A 17,235-nucleotide genomic window follows, 5' to 3' on the forward strand; every position below is an offset into this window, starting at 1 on the left:
GTGTAGGTCCCCGGTGCGGGGGCCCCTTCGGCTAAGTTTTTTTTCTATGACCGGCATGGGGGTGTTCCTGGGTGGATCCGTGCAGCCGCAAGCGACTCCTTGGTTAATGCGGCGGCTGCCGATTTCTGCTCTGTGCGGGCGCTAGTGACTCCGTACACATCGTTTGCAGCCCTGCACGGGGGCTTGCATGGCGAGGGCTTTAGGTACTGGGGGGTATTTAGGATTACACTGTGGGGGGGGGGGGGGGTGTTAGGGTTAGACATAGTGGCGGCTTCTACCTCGGCCACCACTGCCAGTCCCTGCAGGTCGTCACCGCAGCCGCCACCGCCACCTGCTTTTGCCGAATCCTGATCGCCATTGTGGGACCGGCACATGCGCAGTAGCCTCTTCGGTACTGTGCATGCGCTGACCCCAGCCTTTATGGGGCTACTTCGGGAGCAGACAAATAGAATGGTATACGGCCGGTTTTGGCGCATGCGCAGTATCATCAGCGGTACTGTTCAGGTGCAGAACCCATTTTTAGGGGCTGACCCGCAGTTGCGCATAGAGAGGCATCCCAGAGGAAGGGAACACCTCCCAATGGGACTGCCTTGAGTGACTGGCAGGTCGGCACTATCGGGGAGGGTTAGTGTAACGCTGTGGAGGGGAGGGTTAGGGGGCAGGGTACGGGGGTTAGGGTTCCGGACTAGCATGACCATTCCAATATATGAGGCCTACACATTGACGAAACGGGTACAATGTGTGGTTTAAGGTAGCATGGTCGACAGTCATTCGGTCGACCACTATTGGTCGACAGGAAATAAAAGTCAACACAGCAAAAGGTTGACATGGGGAATAAAAGGTCCAAGTGAGTTTTTCGGGATATTTTTTTAATGGACTTGTTCATACGTTACCATCCCAGTGGGTATAGAGGGAGAATACCAGAGCATGGCGAGCGGCCCCGGGTACACTTATACGCTAAGATTTTTAAAAACTCATGTAGACATTTTGCTTGTATCGACCTTTTAAACATGTCAACCTTATGACTGTGAACCTATTATTTGCCCTCCTGGGGTCCCATATGATGCAGCTATGGCAAAAATCACAGCCAAAATGGGTGCAATAGAGAAATTAGTCTCCGGGACATGGCGGGTGTCATGTTTATGGAGTCCTGCTCATGCCAGAGCTTACCGCACCGAGGAGATAATGGGCCGGGCCAGAGTCTGCACATGGGCCCCCTCCTCTGTTAACCCTTTTGCAGTCCAATTTTTTTTTTTTCGCAATTCAAAGTCTGGTTTACATGTTTAACTGAATTGTCTTTTTTTATTATTATTATTATTATTATTATTCAAAAAATATGAATGTTATTTTAAAGTGGCTCACCATTGGATCTGCTACTAGCGCTAGGGCTGTTTAGTCATTGGACCTGAAAGGGATAAAACGTCCTTGGGCTCTATGTCAATGGTAGGAGGGGCCAGAGGGGCATTTAAAAAGTGACCTGAAAGCCCACATCTGGACTATAGGTTACATTGTAAATGCGCGAGCAGGCGTACAGTACACCTTCCCCCAACACCGGGGCATACAATGAAGGGTGAGTCATCACCGCACCTGGGCAGTTTGGTTATCCGTTTCCTAAACAATATCTTTTCTTTATAAATGCAGGTGATTTATTAGTTTTAAATAACTGCGGTGACTCCTGTTATAAAGACTTGGACATAGGGCAAATTTAGTCACCAGCACCTGGGCCTAGGCTTCCCTCCAAGTGCAGGTGTTTGCAGATCAAGATGGAGGTGCGTGTGCCATAAGTTCTGGTAGATGTGAGAAATTAGACAAAATTAGGGTGTCCCTGTCTAAGTAGTCTTGATATGGGTATTCTTTTTGCAGAGAGAGATTATTAGGATGAGATTATGTTGCGGTCATTTCCCTTCCACCGAAACGCGTGTGCTCTTCTTCAGACTGCAACGGACACAGATAAAGCCGCGTCCTACACTTTTAACAGATGAGCTTTTCACTTTACAGTCACACATCTGGGAACGCGCACATTTATAGCATCACCGGGACACCTATCATAAAGATAGTCACCTCCTTACTCTGTTAGTGTCCATTCAATAAGTTAAGCTAAATCCACCATATGTTTAAGAGGACAAAAATGATTATTAATATTAATGAAATAGGTGGTTGTAAACTGGACGATGTTGGATCGTCATGTGACATTTTTGTACTTTAGTAAAATGCGCCTCTTGGGAGTTTCCACCTCTTTCCACATCACTGACGCGTTTCGGGGATTCTGGAAAGGACTGGGTCTCTTTGTTTGCTACTAAGTGGCGTTGTATGGTAATGATTTCTGTTTTTATGTTTATTTTAAATTGTTCATTTTGTCCCGTTGTCTTATCCCCTATATCTGTAGCCTGTATACCTCTGATGAACAAATCTCAGTACGTGTGCAATCAGTAGAACGCATTTCGCTTCAGCTCATTGTCACCTTGTTCATCACACATACAGTAACATCATTCTATTTTAGGGACAGGATGAGGTCTGACCTCATTCCCCTCACCTCTCAGGCTGTTTCTTGAAGAGGAAGTTATTGGCTTATTTTTGTCAGCAGTCGTAGCAATTGCATCAAGGGTAATAAATAACCGTTATAGTATCCTCCTATTGGGTAATAACAGAGCTATGTACAGTAATGTCTCCTGCTCACTGAGATCCCAGATCTACATAACCTATTGTTGGATTGGTGTAACTGTAATCACTTCTCAGACATCGACTTCGCTGTCACCGACCGGCCCCTAGTCTCTTACTGCATGAGAGAACTGTCATCAGCCCCTTCCACAGGGACTACTACTGTACTACCACTGCCTGACTTCCCTATTGTATCGCACACTACAGTCAGACCAGCCTCCCCCTCTCTCTCACTGCATCAGACACTGACAGCTCTGTCACCGACCGGCCCCTAGTCTCTTACTGCATGAGAGAACTGTCATCAGCCCCTTCCACAGGGACTACTACTGTACTACCACTGCCTGACTTCCCTATTGTATCGCACACTACAGTCAGACCAGCCTCCCCCTCTCTCTCACTGCATCAGACACTGACAGCTCTGTCACCGACCGGCCCCTAGTCTCTTACTGCATGAGAGAACTGTCATCAGCCCCTTCCACAGGGACTACTACTGTACTACCACTGCCTGACTTCCCTATTGTATCGCATGCTACAGTCAGACCAGCCTCCCCCTCTCTCTCACTGCATCAGACACTGACAGTTCTGTCACCGACCGGCCCCTAGTCTCTTACTGCATGAGAGAACTGTCATCAGCCCCTTCCACAGGGACTACTACTGTACTACCACTGCCTGACTTCCCTATTGTATCGCACGCTACAGTCAGACCAGCCTCCCCCTCTCTCTCACTGCATCAGACACTGACAGCTCTGTCACCGACCAGCCCCTAGTCTCTTACTGCATGAGAGAACTGTCATCAGCCCCTTCCACAGGGACTACTACTGTACTACCTCTGCCTGACTTCCCTATTGTATCGCACGCTACAGTCAGACCAGCCTCCCCCTCTCTCTCACTGCATCAGACACTGACAGCTCTGTCACCGACCAGCCCCTAGTCTCTTACTGCATGAGAGAACTGTCATCAGCCCCTTCCACAGGGACTACTACTGTACTACCTCTGCCTGACTTCCCTATTGAATCACACGCTACAGTCAGACCAGCCTCCCCCTCTCTCTCACTGCATCAGACACTGACAGCTCTGTCACCGACCGGCCCCTAGGCTCTTACTGCATGAGAGAACTGTCATCAGCCCCTTCCACAGGGACTACTACTGTACTACCACTGCCTGACTTCCCTATTGTATCGCACGCTACAGTCAGACCAGCCTCCCCCTCTCTCTCACTGCATCAGACACTGACAGCTCTGTCACCGAGCAATCTACTCTTTATAACACTTCATCAATATGACATCAACCCACTGTCATTAACAATATACCCTCTCTATTGCAGCATGGTTTACTACAGTCAGACATCGGCCACTGTTACTGACCACCTTATGTTCCTAATTACTGCATAACCTAGTCCAATCAGACACTTACCCTACTGCCGGCTGTGGACTCCTCCTATCCATTATTACAGTCAGACCATGGGTGCTGGGGGTGCAGCTGTTATGGGGCCCAGACCTGAGTGGGGCAACCTTCCCTGTTAAAGGTACAGGTGTTACATACAGGTTTCACCATTAGTGGCACATAGGGGCCCTTACAAACTTTTGTCTGGGGACCTGCAATATATCTAGGTACATAGGGGGAGAGGCCCTAAACTGCACACCCCGGACACGCCTCTGGACCTCCTCATTGTAATGTAGTAAAAAGTGAACTGGCGGCATTGTGATGTTACATCTAATGACCTGGGGGCACTGTAATGTGGCACAATATAAAGTAGAGGCACTATAGTGTTGCATAATATGACCCTGGGCACTGTGAACTGGTGCACTTTAATGTGGCACAATAGGAAGTGGTGGCACTATTGTGTGGCATAATATGAACTGGTGCACTGTAATGTGGCACAATATAAAATAGAGGCACTATTGTGTGGCATAATATGAACTGGGGGCACTGTATTGTGGCACAATATTAAGTAGAGGCACTACAGTGTGGCATAATATGAATTGGTGCACTTTAATGTGGCACAATATGAAGTGGTGGCACTATTGTGTGGCACAATATGAACTGGGGGCACTGTAATGTGGCACAATGTAAAGTAGAGGCACTAAAGTGTGGCATAATATAAACTGGTGCACTTTAATGTGGCACAATAGGAAGTGGTGGCACTATTGTGTGGCATAATATGAACTGGTGCACTTTAATGTGGCACAATATGAAGTGGTGGCACTATATTGTGGCATAATACAAACTGGTGCACTTTAATGTGGCACAATAGGAAGTGGTGGCACTATAGTGTGGCATAATATGAACTGGGGGCACTTTAATGTGGCACAATATAAAGTAGAGGCACTATAGTGTGGTATAATATGAATTGGTGCACTTTAATGTGGCACAATATGAAGTGGTGGCACCGTTGTGTGGCACAATATGAACTGGGGGCACTGTGATGTGGCACAATATGAAGTGGCACTATAGTGTGGCATAATATGAACTGGGGGCACTGTAATGTGGCACAATATGAAGTGGTGGCACTATAGTGTGGCATAATATGAACTGTGGGCACTGCATGCAGTGGCGTTGCAACATGGTTGTGAACCGTATTCCAGCGTCTTCACGGGGCCGCCCATAAACCGCTGGAGTCCGTGCTGAATTCTGCATCATGGCCCTCACAATGATGTCTCGTTAGCATGCAGGGCCGACGGAGGATGTCAGTGACGACACATGGGAGCACGCTTCATCAGCGACATAGGGCCTACACACTTATTGTTATGTAGGTTTTGGTAACCCCTGTTTGCTGCGTCAGGACGGAACCGTGTAACATTCTGCACATTGTGCTCGGACATAGAACAGCATTTGCATGTTACTGACATGTGCCAACTAATCCTTCTGATAACAGATGTCCAGGCTACCGGACTGAACTGTGCGCCACTTACTTGTCCCTCCCCAGCCCTATCATACCCCCAACCCCCAAATCATACCACACGCGTCTGCGTCCCTCCGTGCTTCCCTTTTGTGGTTGGAAAATTCTCTGTCCTGTTTTGAAATAATCTGTCGCTGAATTTTCCATCACGTGACTTCTCAAAACGTAACCGCACAGCAGAGCTCGCACTGCAGACTGCATGGTGTCACAGCAGGTGCAGAGCGTTTCAGATGTAGTGCTTATGTTATCCTATGAGAAGGGTGCCACCTGCCAGTACCCGCCTAATGTTACCGGCAGATACAAGACATCTAGTAGCTTCCCGGACAAGGAGGAGACAGCAGGATTTCTGTGCATCAGTTATATAATGCTGCTTGTGCAGGTGCTACACCCCCAAAATGCAAACTGAGCCCCAAGTTCGTGATGTCAGTTAAGGCGCATGTGGGGCCTTCATACACCTGTGCCTCCAGGAGGGGGCATGGCCACACCCCCATGAAAAAAAGAGAGATGACTGCAGCTGTGTCTCTCCCCAGCGCAGCACACGGTGCTGAGCAGTGTGTGCTGAGTTGGGGAGAGAGGCTGTGCTGCGGCGGCAGCCTGTCACCTCTCTCCCCACTGCCCGGCTCCCTGCAAAGGAGGGAGGGCGAAGCGGGACCCAGGCCTCTCCAGCAAACCTGGGTCTGGTTTAACAGTACCTGCCCCCCCCCCCCCCCCCTCTTGACGCTACTGGGCATCATCACTAGTAATGGCAGTTACCCTCCATGCTCGGCGTAGACGATGGGGCTGCACATGTCGGGTGGTCTGCGTGCATGACGAATTAGATGCAACATTCCCACAACACTGGTCACTCGGGTAAATTTACTAAGATGGGAGTTCCATTGCAGATGTGATGTTGCCCATAGCAACCAATCAGAGTCTACTTCCTCATTTATTTATTCAGCACCGTCTAGAAGATAATAGATAGAATCTGATTGGTTGCCCATAGCAACATACCATGTGACATAGAACTCCCATCTTAGTAAATGTCCCTTTCAGTTGCCACGCAGTAATGGGCACCTTTTGGGGCCCAATTCAGACTCGCTCGCTGGACTGCGAATGTTCTGTTCCATCTCTTGTAAGAACGTTGTTCAGTTGCTGAATGAGTCCATACACATTATCCCAATACATTCAACACGGTCGCATGGTCGGTGTAATGGTTAGCATAACTGCCTCTCTCTATGTGTGAAGTTTGTATGTTCTCTATACTTTTGGAAAAGTATGTTAGAGAGATTGTGACGGAGGGACGTAGAAGCGCGGACAAGCACTGCTGCGTCTGAGAGCCGCGCCATACAATGACTTGCATCCAAATATAGATGAGCCCCAAAGCAGTATATACTGTACGTGCCAGGACTACATGCATTGCGTTTTACATGTGGTTCCATAAAAGTGGCCACAAGAAACTTTATTTAAAAATGCATGTAGCCACAGGGATCATTGTGCCATAGGGCCACATTTATCACACAATATTTGCGGCTGATTCCCCGAAAACATATCCTGAATGTACCAAAGGGGGACCACAGTAGGAATCTCCGATCCTCCCTGCAGCGCCGCCGGTTCTATGGGGCATGCAAAGCTGCCTGATGTATCAACATCGTTCAGTCTGGCCTCGCATCCCTGGGCTATCGCCATTCTGACATGGCGATAGCCCATGGGCTACGGATTGCACTGCCCCGGCAGCAGTGCGGGCAGCGGGGTTGGCGGAGGGTCAGCGCTAACCGCGCATGCGCAGACCCCCTGGCTTCCGGCTCAGGACATCGCATCGACGGGCTCTTTCCTCCGGCATCATACATGCCGCCGATTGGATCGCATTTTACAATGCGATCCTGGGCAGTAACATTCCGCCCAGATCTCATTGTAAATACAAACCATGATATATGGGCCCCTAGGCGCTGTTGATTCCATGTGAATGTATATATTCCTGATTCCCCCCCCCCCCCCCCCAAAAAAAAAAAAAAAACAGCTGCTTAATGAAAGTTAGGTGAAATCAGGGAGATTGCTAGACTCTGCAGGGAGTCGGGGAGATCATTACTATTTGAAGGAGTCTCCTGCAGAATGCAGGAGTGTAGGCAACTATACCGGTTCCCCATGTTTCTGTGGGGTTCCTTTGGGTGCTCTGATTTCTTCCCACACTTGTATCGTATTGGTCTAATTCAGAGCTGTACGCTTGATGCACTTGCAGCTGCAATCCCAGGGGCAGCAGATATGCACAAATATGGATGTATAAATGATAATACAGTAATATTAATCAGAGTACATCATGCACTTCAGATCACATATCACAGACATGTACGTAGTTGCTGGGTTTGGTAACCACATCGCTGCTGATGACGTTGGCTCAGGATATAAGCCTGTGTGAGCCTGTAAACTTTCAGTGCTATATTTAGCCTTCTATTTGTTTAGCAGATGTATTATTATCTTACATATTGCTTATCAGGAAATTTACCACATCACTTCTAGTTACCTCTAGTTTCAGGTGTCACTCTGACAGTGCGCCACCTAGTGGACAACACCAGCATTTACTATATCAGGTCACCAAGGAAACCCATGAAGCAGTTTTGCACTGAGGGCCTAATTCATACTTGCCGACTTTGGCATACTTGGGAAAGGGGGCGGGTAGAGGCTTCGTTTTGGGGGCGGGGGCACGGGTGATGTCATCAAGCCCCGCCCCCATGACGGGCTGAAGCCTCAATTTGCGGGTCCGTGGGTGGGGGGAGGGGCTAAAAATGCAGCGAATTGCGTCATTTAGCCCCGCCCCCTCCCCGCGGACCCGCGAAAGTCATAGTTTTTAGACCGTGGGGAGAGGGGGAGTCGGGGCTGTAGGGAAATGCGGGAGACTTGCCCCCCTTCCCGGGGGACCCGATTTGCGGGACCTTCCCGGCCATTCCGGGAGGGTAGGCAAGTATGGCCTAATTGCGTTTAGTACATCTATTCCCCGATGGTTAACCTACTAACCCTTATGCTGGCCACACATCAGCCCATCTTTCCTCCAATCATCGAACTAGTTGGTTGGATGGAATAAAAACCTGGTAATGGATGGGAGCAAATGTAATTTGGAATGAAGTCATTTGTTTCCCAAATCTGAAAATAGACAACAGCTGTCACTCAGACAATGTCCTGTAGTTGGGACCTATTTGATTTAAACAATTTCACTGAATGTTTTTGTCCATTCTCTTGAGTTTGTGAGCAAATTGCTTATTGGCATTTGCCCCCATACAGTACCAGATTTTCAGTCCAACCAACCAACTAGTTGGATGGTTGGAGGAAAGTTGGTCTGATGTGTGGCCAGCGTTAGCCACAGCATGATTGACACGCTACAGAGTTTGGTTGGTGCCGGCGATGGGGGCCATTTTACAAAACGGTCGCCCCCCATTTTGTAGGCATGCCTATCACAGACGACACAGACTTCCTGGACCCAGATATGCGGCTCTGATGGTTGCTATGGTGATATGATGCCGCTTCCTTTAAGCTGTGTTATACCGTCCTCATCAGAAACGGACCATATGTTATAGCTTATAGACTGATGATTACAAAACCAAATATAATATTTTTCATTGATCTATAACTTGAAGTATTAGTTTTATTAGTGGATTGTACACAATGTACTTGCCAATGGGGTTTATATCCAAGGTTCGGCCCTGTTTATATTATTACATCTCGCCACAGGTGGTACCACGGATATCTCTCCGGCGTGGACTCTGAGAAGTTGCTGCAGCAGAATGGGGAGCCGTGGACGTTCCTGGTCAGGGAAAGTCGCAGTAAGCCGGGAGACTTTGTCATCTCCGTCCTCACCGATGATCTGAAAGGGGACAAACTGCGCGTCACCCACCTCAAGATCATCTGCGAGGTACAGTCTCAGGGTCCCCGTTACATGGGTCGGTGACACGCCAGCAGTCTCCTCGTCTTCCCTGGGTCGGCGGCATCGTATCTAGACACCGGCCTGAAGAGATAGAGATACAGTTTATAAGAGTATATACAGCCACAAACGTGCATACCCTCCAACATGACCCACTCCATTAGGTACAAAATGTTCTGCTCCTGGACTTCCCTGCCAGTGGCAGTTACAGAGGTGGAACTCCAGCACAGTCCAATATTCAAAGAGGGGGGGTCACATCAACTGCCAGTGAGTCCAGGACAGTGATGTTTGTGGTGGCAGTAGGTGTGGCTCCCCTATTTGAATATTGGACTGTGCTGGAGCCTCACCTCTGCAACTGCTACTGGCAGGGAAGTCCAGAAACAGAGCATTTTGTACCTAATGGAATGGGTCATGTTGGAGGGTATGAACGTGTTAGCGCACTGTTGGGTACACACCTGCATGAGGTATCCAACCATCAGGCTGCCTGTTCCAGTATCTGACCATATCGAGGTCTCAAGCTTCAAAAAGTGATAAAGTGGACAGTGATAAACGGCCAGCCAATCAGCTCCTACCTGTCATTTTTCAAACCCAGCCTGTGACATGGCAGGTGGAAGCTGATTGGCTGGTTGTTTATCACTCTCCTTTTCATCACTTTTGAAGCTTGATGCATCTGGCCCATATTCTGTCTGAACACCATATTCGCGAAAACCACTGGGCGAATGTTTGTGCGGTTATCACTATTAGCAGCGAGTGCTCTCCCCATCACCCACAGAGATGCCCACAGCAGCGAGTGCTCTCCCCATCACCCACAGAGATGCCCAGGGCAGCGAGTGTTCTCCCCATCACCCACAGAGATGCCCACAGCAGCGAGTGCTCTCCCCATCACCCACAGAGATGCCCAGGGCAGCGAGTGTTCTCCCCATCACCCACAGAGATGTCCACAGCAGCGAGTGCTCTCCCCATCACCCACAGAGATGCCCAGGGCAGCGAGTGTTCTCCCCATCACCCACAGAGATGTCCACAGCAGCGAGTGCTCTCCCCATCACCCACAGAGATGCCCACAGCAGCGAGTGCTCTCCCCATCACCCACAGAGATGCCCACAGCAGCGAGTGCTCTCCCCATCACCCACAGAGATGCCCACAGCAGCGAGTGCTCTCCCCATCACCCACAGAGATGCTCAGCCCAGCAGTGCTCTCCCCACCACCCACAGAGATGCCCAGACCACCAACTGCTCTCCCCACCACCCACAGAGATGCCTAGAGCAGCAGTGCTCTCCCCATCACCCACAGAGATGCCCAGAGCAGCGAGTGCTCTCCCCACCATCCACAGAGATGCCCAGAGCAGCAGTGCTCTCCTCATCACCCAAAGAGATGCCCACAGCAGCGAGTGCTCTCCCCACCATCCACAGAGATGCCCACAGCAGCGAGTGCTCTCCCCACCACCCACAGAGATGCCCAGAGCAGCGAGTGTTCTCCCCATCACCCACAGAGATGTCCACAGCAGCGAGTGCTCTCCCCATCACCCAAAGAGATGCTCAGCCCAGCAGTGCTCTCCCCACCACCCACAGAGATGCCCAGACCACCAACTGCTCTCCCCACCACCCACAGAGATGCCTAGAGCAGCAGTGCTCTCCCCATCACCCACAGAGATGCCCAGATCAGCAGCGCTCTCCCCACCACCCACAGAGATGCCCAGACCACCAACTGCTCTCCCCACCACCCACAGAGATGCCTAGAGCAGCAGTGCTCTCCCCATCACCCACAGAGATGCCCAGAGCAGCGAGTGCTCTCCCCATCACCCACAGAGATGCCCAGAGCAGCGAGTGCTCTCCCCACCACCCACAGAGATGCCCAGAGCACCAACTGCTCTCCCCACCACCCACAGAGATGCCTAGAGCAGCAGTGCTCTCCTCATCACCCAAAGAGATGCCCACAGCAGCGAGTGCTCTCCCCACCATCCACAGAGATGCCCACAGCAGCGAGTGCTCTCCCCACCACCCACAGAGATGCCCAGAGCAGCGAGTGCTCTCCCCACCACCCACAGAGATGCCTAGAGCAGCAGTGCTCTCCCCATCACCCAAAGAGATGCTCAGCCCAGCAGTGCTCTCCCCACCACCCACAGAGATGCCCAGATCAGCAGCGCTCTCCCCACCACCCACAGAGATGCCCAGACCACCAACTGCTCTCCCCACCACCCACAGAGATGCCTAGAGCAGCAGTGCTCTCCCCATCACCCACAGAGATGCCCAGAGCAGCGAGTGCTCTCCCCACCACCCACAGAGATGCCCAGAGCACCAACTGCTCTCCCCACCACCCACAGAGATGCCTAGAGCAGCAGTGCTCTCCTCATCACCCAAAGAGATGCCCACAGCAGCGAGTGCTCTCCCCACCATCCACAGAGATGCCCACAGCAGCGAGTGCTCTCCCCACCACCCACAGAGATGCCCAGAGCAGCGAGTGCTCTCCCCACCACCCACAGAGATGCCTAGAGCAGCAGTGCTCTCCCCATCACCCAAAGAGATGCTCAGCCCAGCAGTGCTCTCCCCACCACCCACAGAGATGCCCAGATCAGCAGCGCTCTCCCCACCACCCACAGAGATGCCCAGACCACCAACTGCTCTCCCCACCACCCACAGAGATGCCTAGAGCAGCAGTGCTCTCCCCATCACCCACAGAGATGCCCAGAGCAGCGAGTGCTCTCCCCACCACCCACAGAGATGCCCAGAGCACCAACTGCTCTCCCCACCACCCACAGAGATGCCTAGAGCAGCAGTGCTCTCCTCATCACCCAAAGAGATGCCCACAGCAGCGAGTGCTCTCCCCACCATCCACAGAGATGCCCACAGCAGCGAGTGCTCTCCCCACCACCCACAGAGATGCCCAGAGCAGCGAGTGCTCTCCCCACCACCCACAGAGATGCCCAGAGCAGCGAGTGCTCTCCCCACCATCTACAGAGATGCCCACAGCAGCGAGTACTCTCCCCACCACCCACAGAGATGCCCAGAGCAGCGAGTGCTCTCCCCACCACCCACAGAGATGCCCACAGCAGCGAGTGCTCTCCCCACCACCCACAGAGATTCCCACAGCAGGGATTGTTCTCCCCACCACCCACAGAGATGCCCAGAGCAGCGAGTGCTCTCCCCACCACCCACAGAGATGCCCACAGCAGCGAGTGCTCTCCCCACCACCCACAGAGATGCCCACAGCAGGGATTGTTCTCCCCACCACCCACAGAGATGCCCAAAACAGCGGGTGCTCTCCCCACCACCCACAGAGTTGCCCACAGCAGCGAGTGCTCTCCCCATCACCCACAGAGATGCCCACAGCAGCGAGTGCTCTCCCCACCACCCACAGAGATGCCCAGAGCAGGGAGTGCTCTCCCCATCACCCACAGAGATGCCCAGAGCAGCGACTGCTCTCCCCACCACCCACAGAGATGCCCAGGGCATCGAGTGTTCTCCCCATCACCCACAGAGATGTCCACAGCAGCGAGTGCTCTCCCCATCACCCAAAGAGATGCTCAGCCCAGCAGTGCTCTCCCCACCACCCACAGAGATGCCCAGACCACCAACTGCTCTCCCCACCACCCACAGAGATGCCTAGAGCAGCAGTGCTCTCCCCATCACCCACAGAGATGCCCAGAGCAGCGAGTGCTCTCCCCACCACCCACAGAGATGCCCAGAGCACCAACTGCTCTCCCCACCACCCACAGAGATGCCTAGAGCAGCAGTGCTCTCCCCATCACCCAAAGAGATGCCCACAGCAGCGAGTGCTCTCCCCACCATCCACAGAGATGCCCACAGCAGCGAGTGCTCTCCCCACCACCCACAGAGATGCCCAGAGCAGCGAGTGCTCTCCCCACCACCCACAGAGATGCCTAGAGCAGCAGTGCTCTCCCCATCACCCAAAGAGATGCTCAGCCCAGCAGTGCTCTCCCCACCACCCACAGAGATGCCCAGATCAGCAGCGCTCTCCCCACCACCCACAGAGATGCCGAGACCACCAACTGCTCTCCCCACCACCCACAGAGATGCCTAGAGCAGCAGTGCTCTCCCCATCACCCACAGAGATGCCCAGAGCAGCGAGTGCTCTCCCCACCACCCACAGAGATGCCCAGAGCACCAACTGCTCTCCCCACCACCCACAGAGATGCCTAGAGCAGCAGTGCTCTCCTCATCACCCAAAGAGATGCCCACAGCAGCGAGTGCTCTCCCCACCATCCACAGAGATGCCCACAGCAGCGAGTGCTCTCCCCACCACCCACAGAGATGCCCAGAGCAGCGAGTGTTCTCCCCATCACCCACAGAGATGTCCACAGCAGCGAGTGCTCTCCCCATCACCCAAAGAGATGCTCAGCCCAGCAGTGCTCTCCCCACCACCCACAGAGATGCCCAGACCACCAACTGCTCTCCCCACCACCCACAGAGATGCCTAGAGCAGCAGTGCTCTCCCCATCACCCACAGAGATGCCCAGATCAGCAGCGCTCTCCCCACCACCCACAGAGATGCCCAGACCACCAACTGCTCTCCCCACCACCCACAGAGATGCCTAGAGCAGCAGTGCTCTCCCCATCACCCACAGAGATGCCCAGAGCAGCGAGTGCTCTCCCCATCACCCACAGAGATGCCCAGAGCAGCGAGTGCTCTCCCCACCACCCACAGAGATGCCCAGAGCACCAACTGCTCTCCCCACCACCCACAGAGATGCCTAGAGCAGCAGTGCTCTCCTCATCACCCAAAGAGATGCCCACAGCAGCGAGTGCTCTCCCCACCATCCACAGAGATGCCCACAGCAGCGAGTGCTCTCCCCACCACCCACAGAGATGCCCAGAGCAGCGAGTGCTCTCCCCACCACCCACAGAGATGCCTAGAGCAGCAGTGCTCTCCCCATCACCCAAAGAGATGCTCAGCCCAGCAGTGCTCTCCCCACCACCCACAGAGATGCCCAGATCAGCAGCGCTCTCCCCACCACCCACAGAGATGCCCAGACCACCAACTGCTCTCCCCACCACCCACAGAGATGCCTAGAGCAGCAGTGCTCTCCCCATCACCCACAGAGATGCCCAGAGCAGCGAGTGCTCTCCCCACCACCCACAGAGATGCCCAGAGCACCAACTGCTCTCCCCACCACCCACAGAGATGCCTAGAGCAGCAGTGCTCTCCTCATCACCCAAAGAGATGCCCACAGCAGCGAGTGCTCTCCCCACCATCCACAGAGATGCCCACAGCAGCGAGTGCTCTCCCCACCACCCACAGAGATGCCCAGAGCAGCGAGTGCTCTCCCCACCACCCACAGAGATGCCCAGAGCAGCGAGTGCTCTCCCCACCATCCACAGAGATGCCCACAGCAGCGAGTACTCTCCCCACCACCCACAGAGATGCCCAGAGCAGCGAGTGCTCTCCCCACCACCCACAGAGATGCCCACAGCAGCGAGTGCTCTCCCCACCACCCACAGAGATTCCCACAGCAGGGATTGTTCTCCCCACCACCCACAGAGATGCCCAGAGCAGCGAGTGCTCTCCCCACCACCCACAGAGATGCCCACAGCAGCGAGTGCTCTCCCCACCACCCACAGAGATGCCCACAGCAGGGATTGTTCTCCCCACCACCCACAGAGATGCCCAGAGCAGCGGGTGCTCTCCCCACCACCCACAGAGTTGCCCACAGCAGCGAGTGCTCTCCCCACCACCCACAGAGTTGCCCACAGCAGCGAGTGCTCTCCCCACCACCCACAGAGATGCCCACAGCAGCGAGTGCTCTTCCCACCACCCACAGAGATGCCTACAGCAGGGATTGTTCTCCCCACCACCCACAGAGATGCCCAGAGCAGCAGTGCTCTCCCCACTGCCGGCTGCACAGGAGTAATAGCCAGGCAGCTGCAACAGTGACAGCAATTATGGGCACCGCACAGAGGGCCACATGCCCCATGCACACATCAGCACACCCACGCACAGATCCTCAGTGTCACACACCCAGGAGGAGGCAGCATCTTCTCGCCACACGGCGTCTGGTACACAGTATCCCCGGTTAGGTGTCAGGTGCCGCACGCATCACTGCGCCTAGTCTGAAGGTGACGTCACAGGATGGGAGCGTTTGCTTTTCAAATCCTTTTTTTAAATTCCTTATATAATAATGATCCTTGGGTCTATAAGATGTAGTATGAGTGCAGCAGAATTAGTCCTTGGCCTGAGCCAAAACTAGGATTTCTGTGATCTGGGGCAAGGCCGGGCATCCGCTACTGATAGGCCATCCTGGTGCCCACGATATCCAGCGCCTGGGGCACCCCCCCCCCCCCCCCTCTAGGTCCCTCGTAAGTCCTTGTGAGTGTTCAGAAACTGTCCAGGTACAGAAGAGTCATAAAAGGTAACACCTGCCCCTCTATCTCCGCAGGGCGATAAGTACACATTGGGCGATGCAAAGTTCGATTCTCTTACAGATCTCATTGAGACGTACAAGAAGAAGCATATCGAGGAGCTGTCTGGGGTTCGCGTGTACTTGAAAAAGGTGAGTGTGTACTGTATGAGGAGGACCTGAGCTCATCGCATTGTGTACTGAGTATTCATGCTCAAGGCCCCCACCCCACATAGCCTAATATACCCATCCACTGACTTTCGTTTTGCAAATAATTATGATGACGGCATTGGCCATGCTCAGCTTGCTGTGGCTCCATACAGGCACCAGCCCATATTATTTCTTTCTCTCAAAGGGCACTAACAAGTTTAGATATGACTCTGGCCTGGAAAGTCATGAAGTGGAGAGAGATAAAGTACCAACCAATCAGCATCCAGCCTTTATTGGTACTTTTTCTCTCCACCATCTGCACATCTTGGTGCCAGGCACGGATGTTCTCTTCTTCCTCTCACTGTGTCGGCCTCTGTCTCCCCACAGCCGTATTACTCCACCAGAGTCAATGCTGCCGACATAGAGAGTCGCATGAAGGAGTTAGACAAAAAGTCAGAGAAGGCGGAAACCGCAAAAGCCGGATTCTGGGAAGAGTTTGATGTAAGTGCCACAAATACCGAACTTCATTCTATCTCTGGGTAAGCAGTGCGCTGTCTATGGGTAAGCAGTGTGCTGTCTATGGGTAAGCAGTGCGCTGTCTATGGGTAAGCAGTGTGCTGTCTCTGGGTAAGCAGTGTGCTGTCTCTGGGTAAGCAGTGTGCTGTCTCTGTCTATGGCTAAGCAGTGTGCTGTCTCTGGCTAAGCAGTGCACTGTCTCTGGGTAAGCAGTGCGCTGTCTATGGGTAAGCAGTGTGCTGTCTGTCTCTGGGTAAGCAGTGTGCTGACTATGGGTAAGCAGTGTGCTGTCTATGGCTAAGCAGTGTGCTGTCTCTGGGTAAGCAGTGTTCTGGCTCTGTCTGTGGGTAAGCAGTGTGCTGTCTGTCTATGGGTAAGCAGTGTGCTGTCTCTGTCTATGGGTAAGCAGTGTGCGGTCTATGGGTAAGCAGTGTGCTGTCTCTGGGTAAGCAGTGTTCTGGCTTTGTCTATGGGTAAGCAGTGTGCTGTCTCTGTCTATGGGTAAGCAGTGTGCTGTCTCTGTCTATGGGTAAGCAGTGTGCTGTCTATGGGTAAGCAGTGTGCTGTCTATGGGTAAGCAGTGTGCTGTCTATGGGTAAGCAGTGTGCTGTCTATGGGTAAGCAGTGTGCTGTCTATGGGTAAGCAGTGTGCTGTCTATGTCTCTTGGTAAGCAGTGTGCTGTCTATGGGTAAGCAGTGCTGTCTCTGTCTCTGGGTAAGCAGTGTGCTGTCTATGGGTAAGCAGTGCGGTGTCTCTGGGTAAGCAGCATA

At 52.9% G+C, this 17,235-nt stretch overlaps 1 protein-coding gene across 2 annotated transcripts in view; it reads left to right on the forward strand.

Annotated features, from left to right (window-relative positions):
* Positions 1 to 17,235, forward strand: part of PTPN6 (protein tyrosine phosphatase non-receptor type 6) — a 52,471-nt gene that overhangs the window by 17,041 nt on the left and 18,195 nt on the right. For both annotated transcript variants that reach the window (XM_083149713.1, XM_083149712.1), the window contains exons 4-6: positions 9,257 to 9,437; positions 15,838 to 15,951; positions 16,336 to 16,449. In XM_083149713.1, coding sequence (XP_083005839.1) covers positions 9,257 to 9,437; positions 15,838 to 15,951; positions 16,336 to 16,449 — 409 coding nt within the window. The remainder of the gene's footprint in view (positions 1 to 9,256; positions 9,438 to 15,837; positions 15,952 to 16,335; positions 16,450 to 17,235) is intronic.

The sequence above is a fragment of the Crinia signifera genome, chromosome 6, assembly GCF_055691185.1.
Source record: "Crinia signifera chromosome 6, ASM5569118v1, whole genome shotgun sequence".
Classification (NCBI taxonomy): domain Eukaryota; kingdom Metazoa; phylum Chordata; class Amphibia; order Anura; family Myobatrachidae; genus Crinia; species Crinia signifera.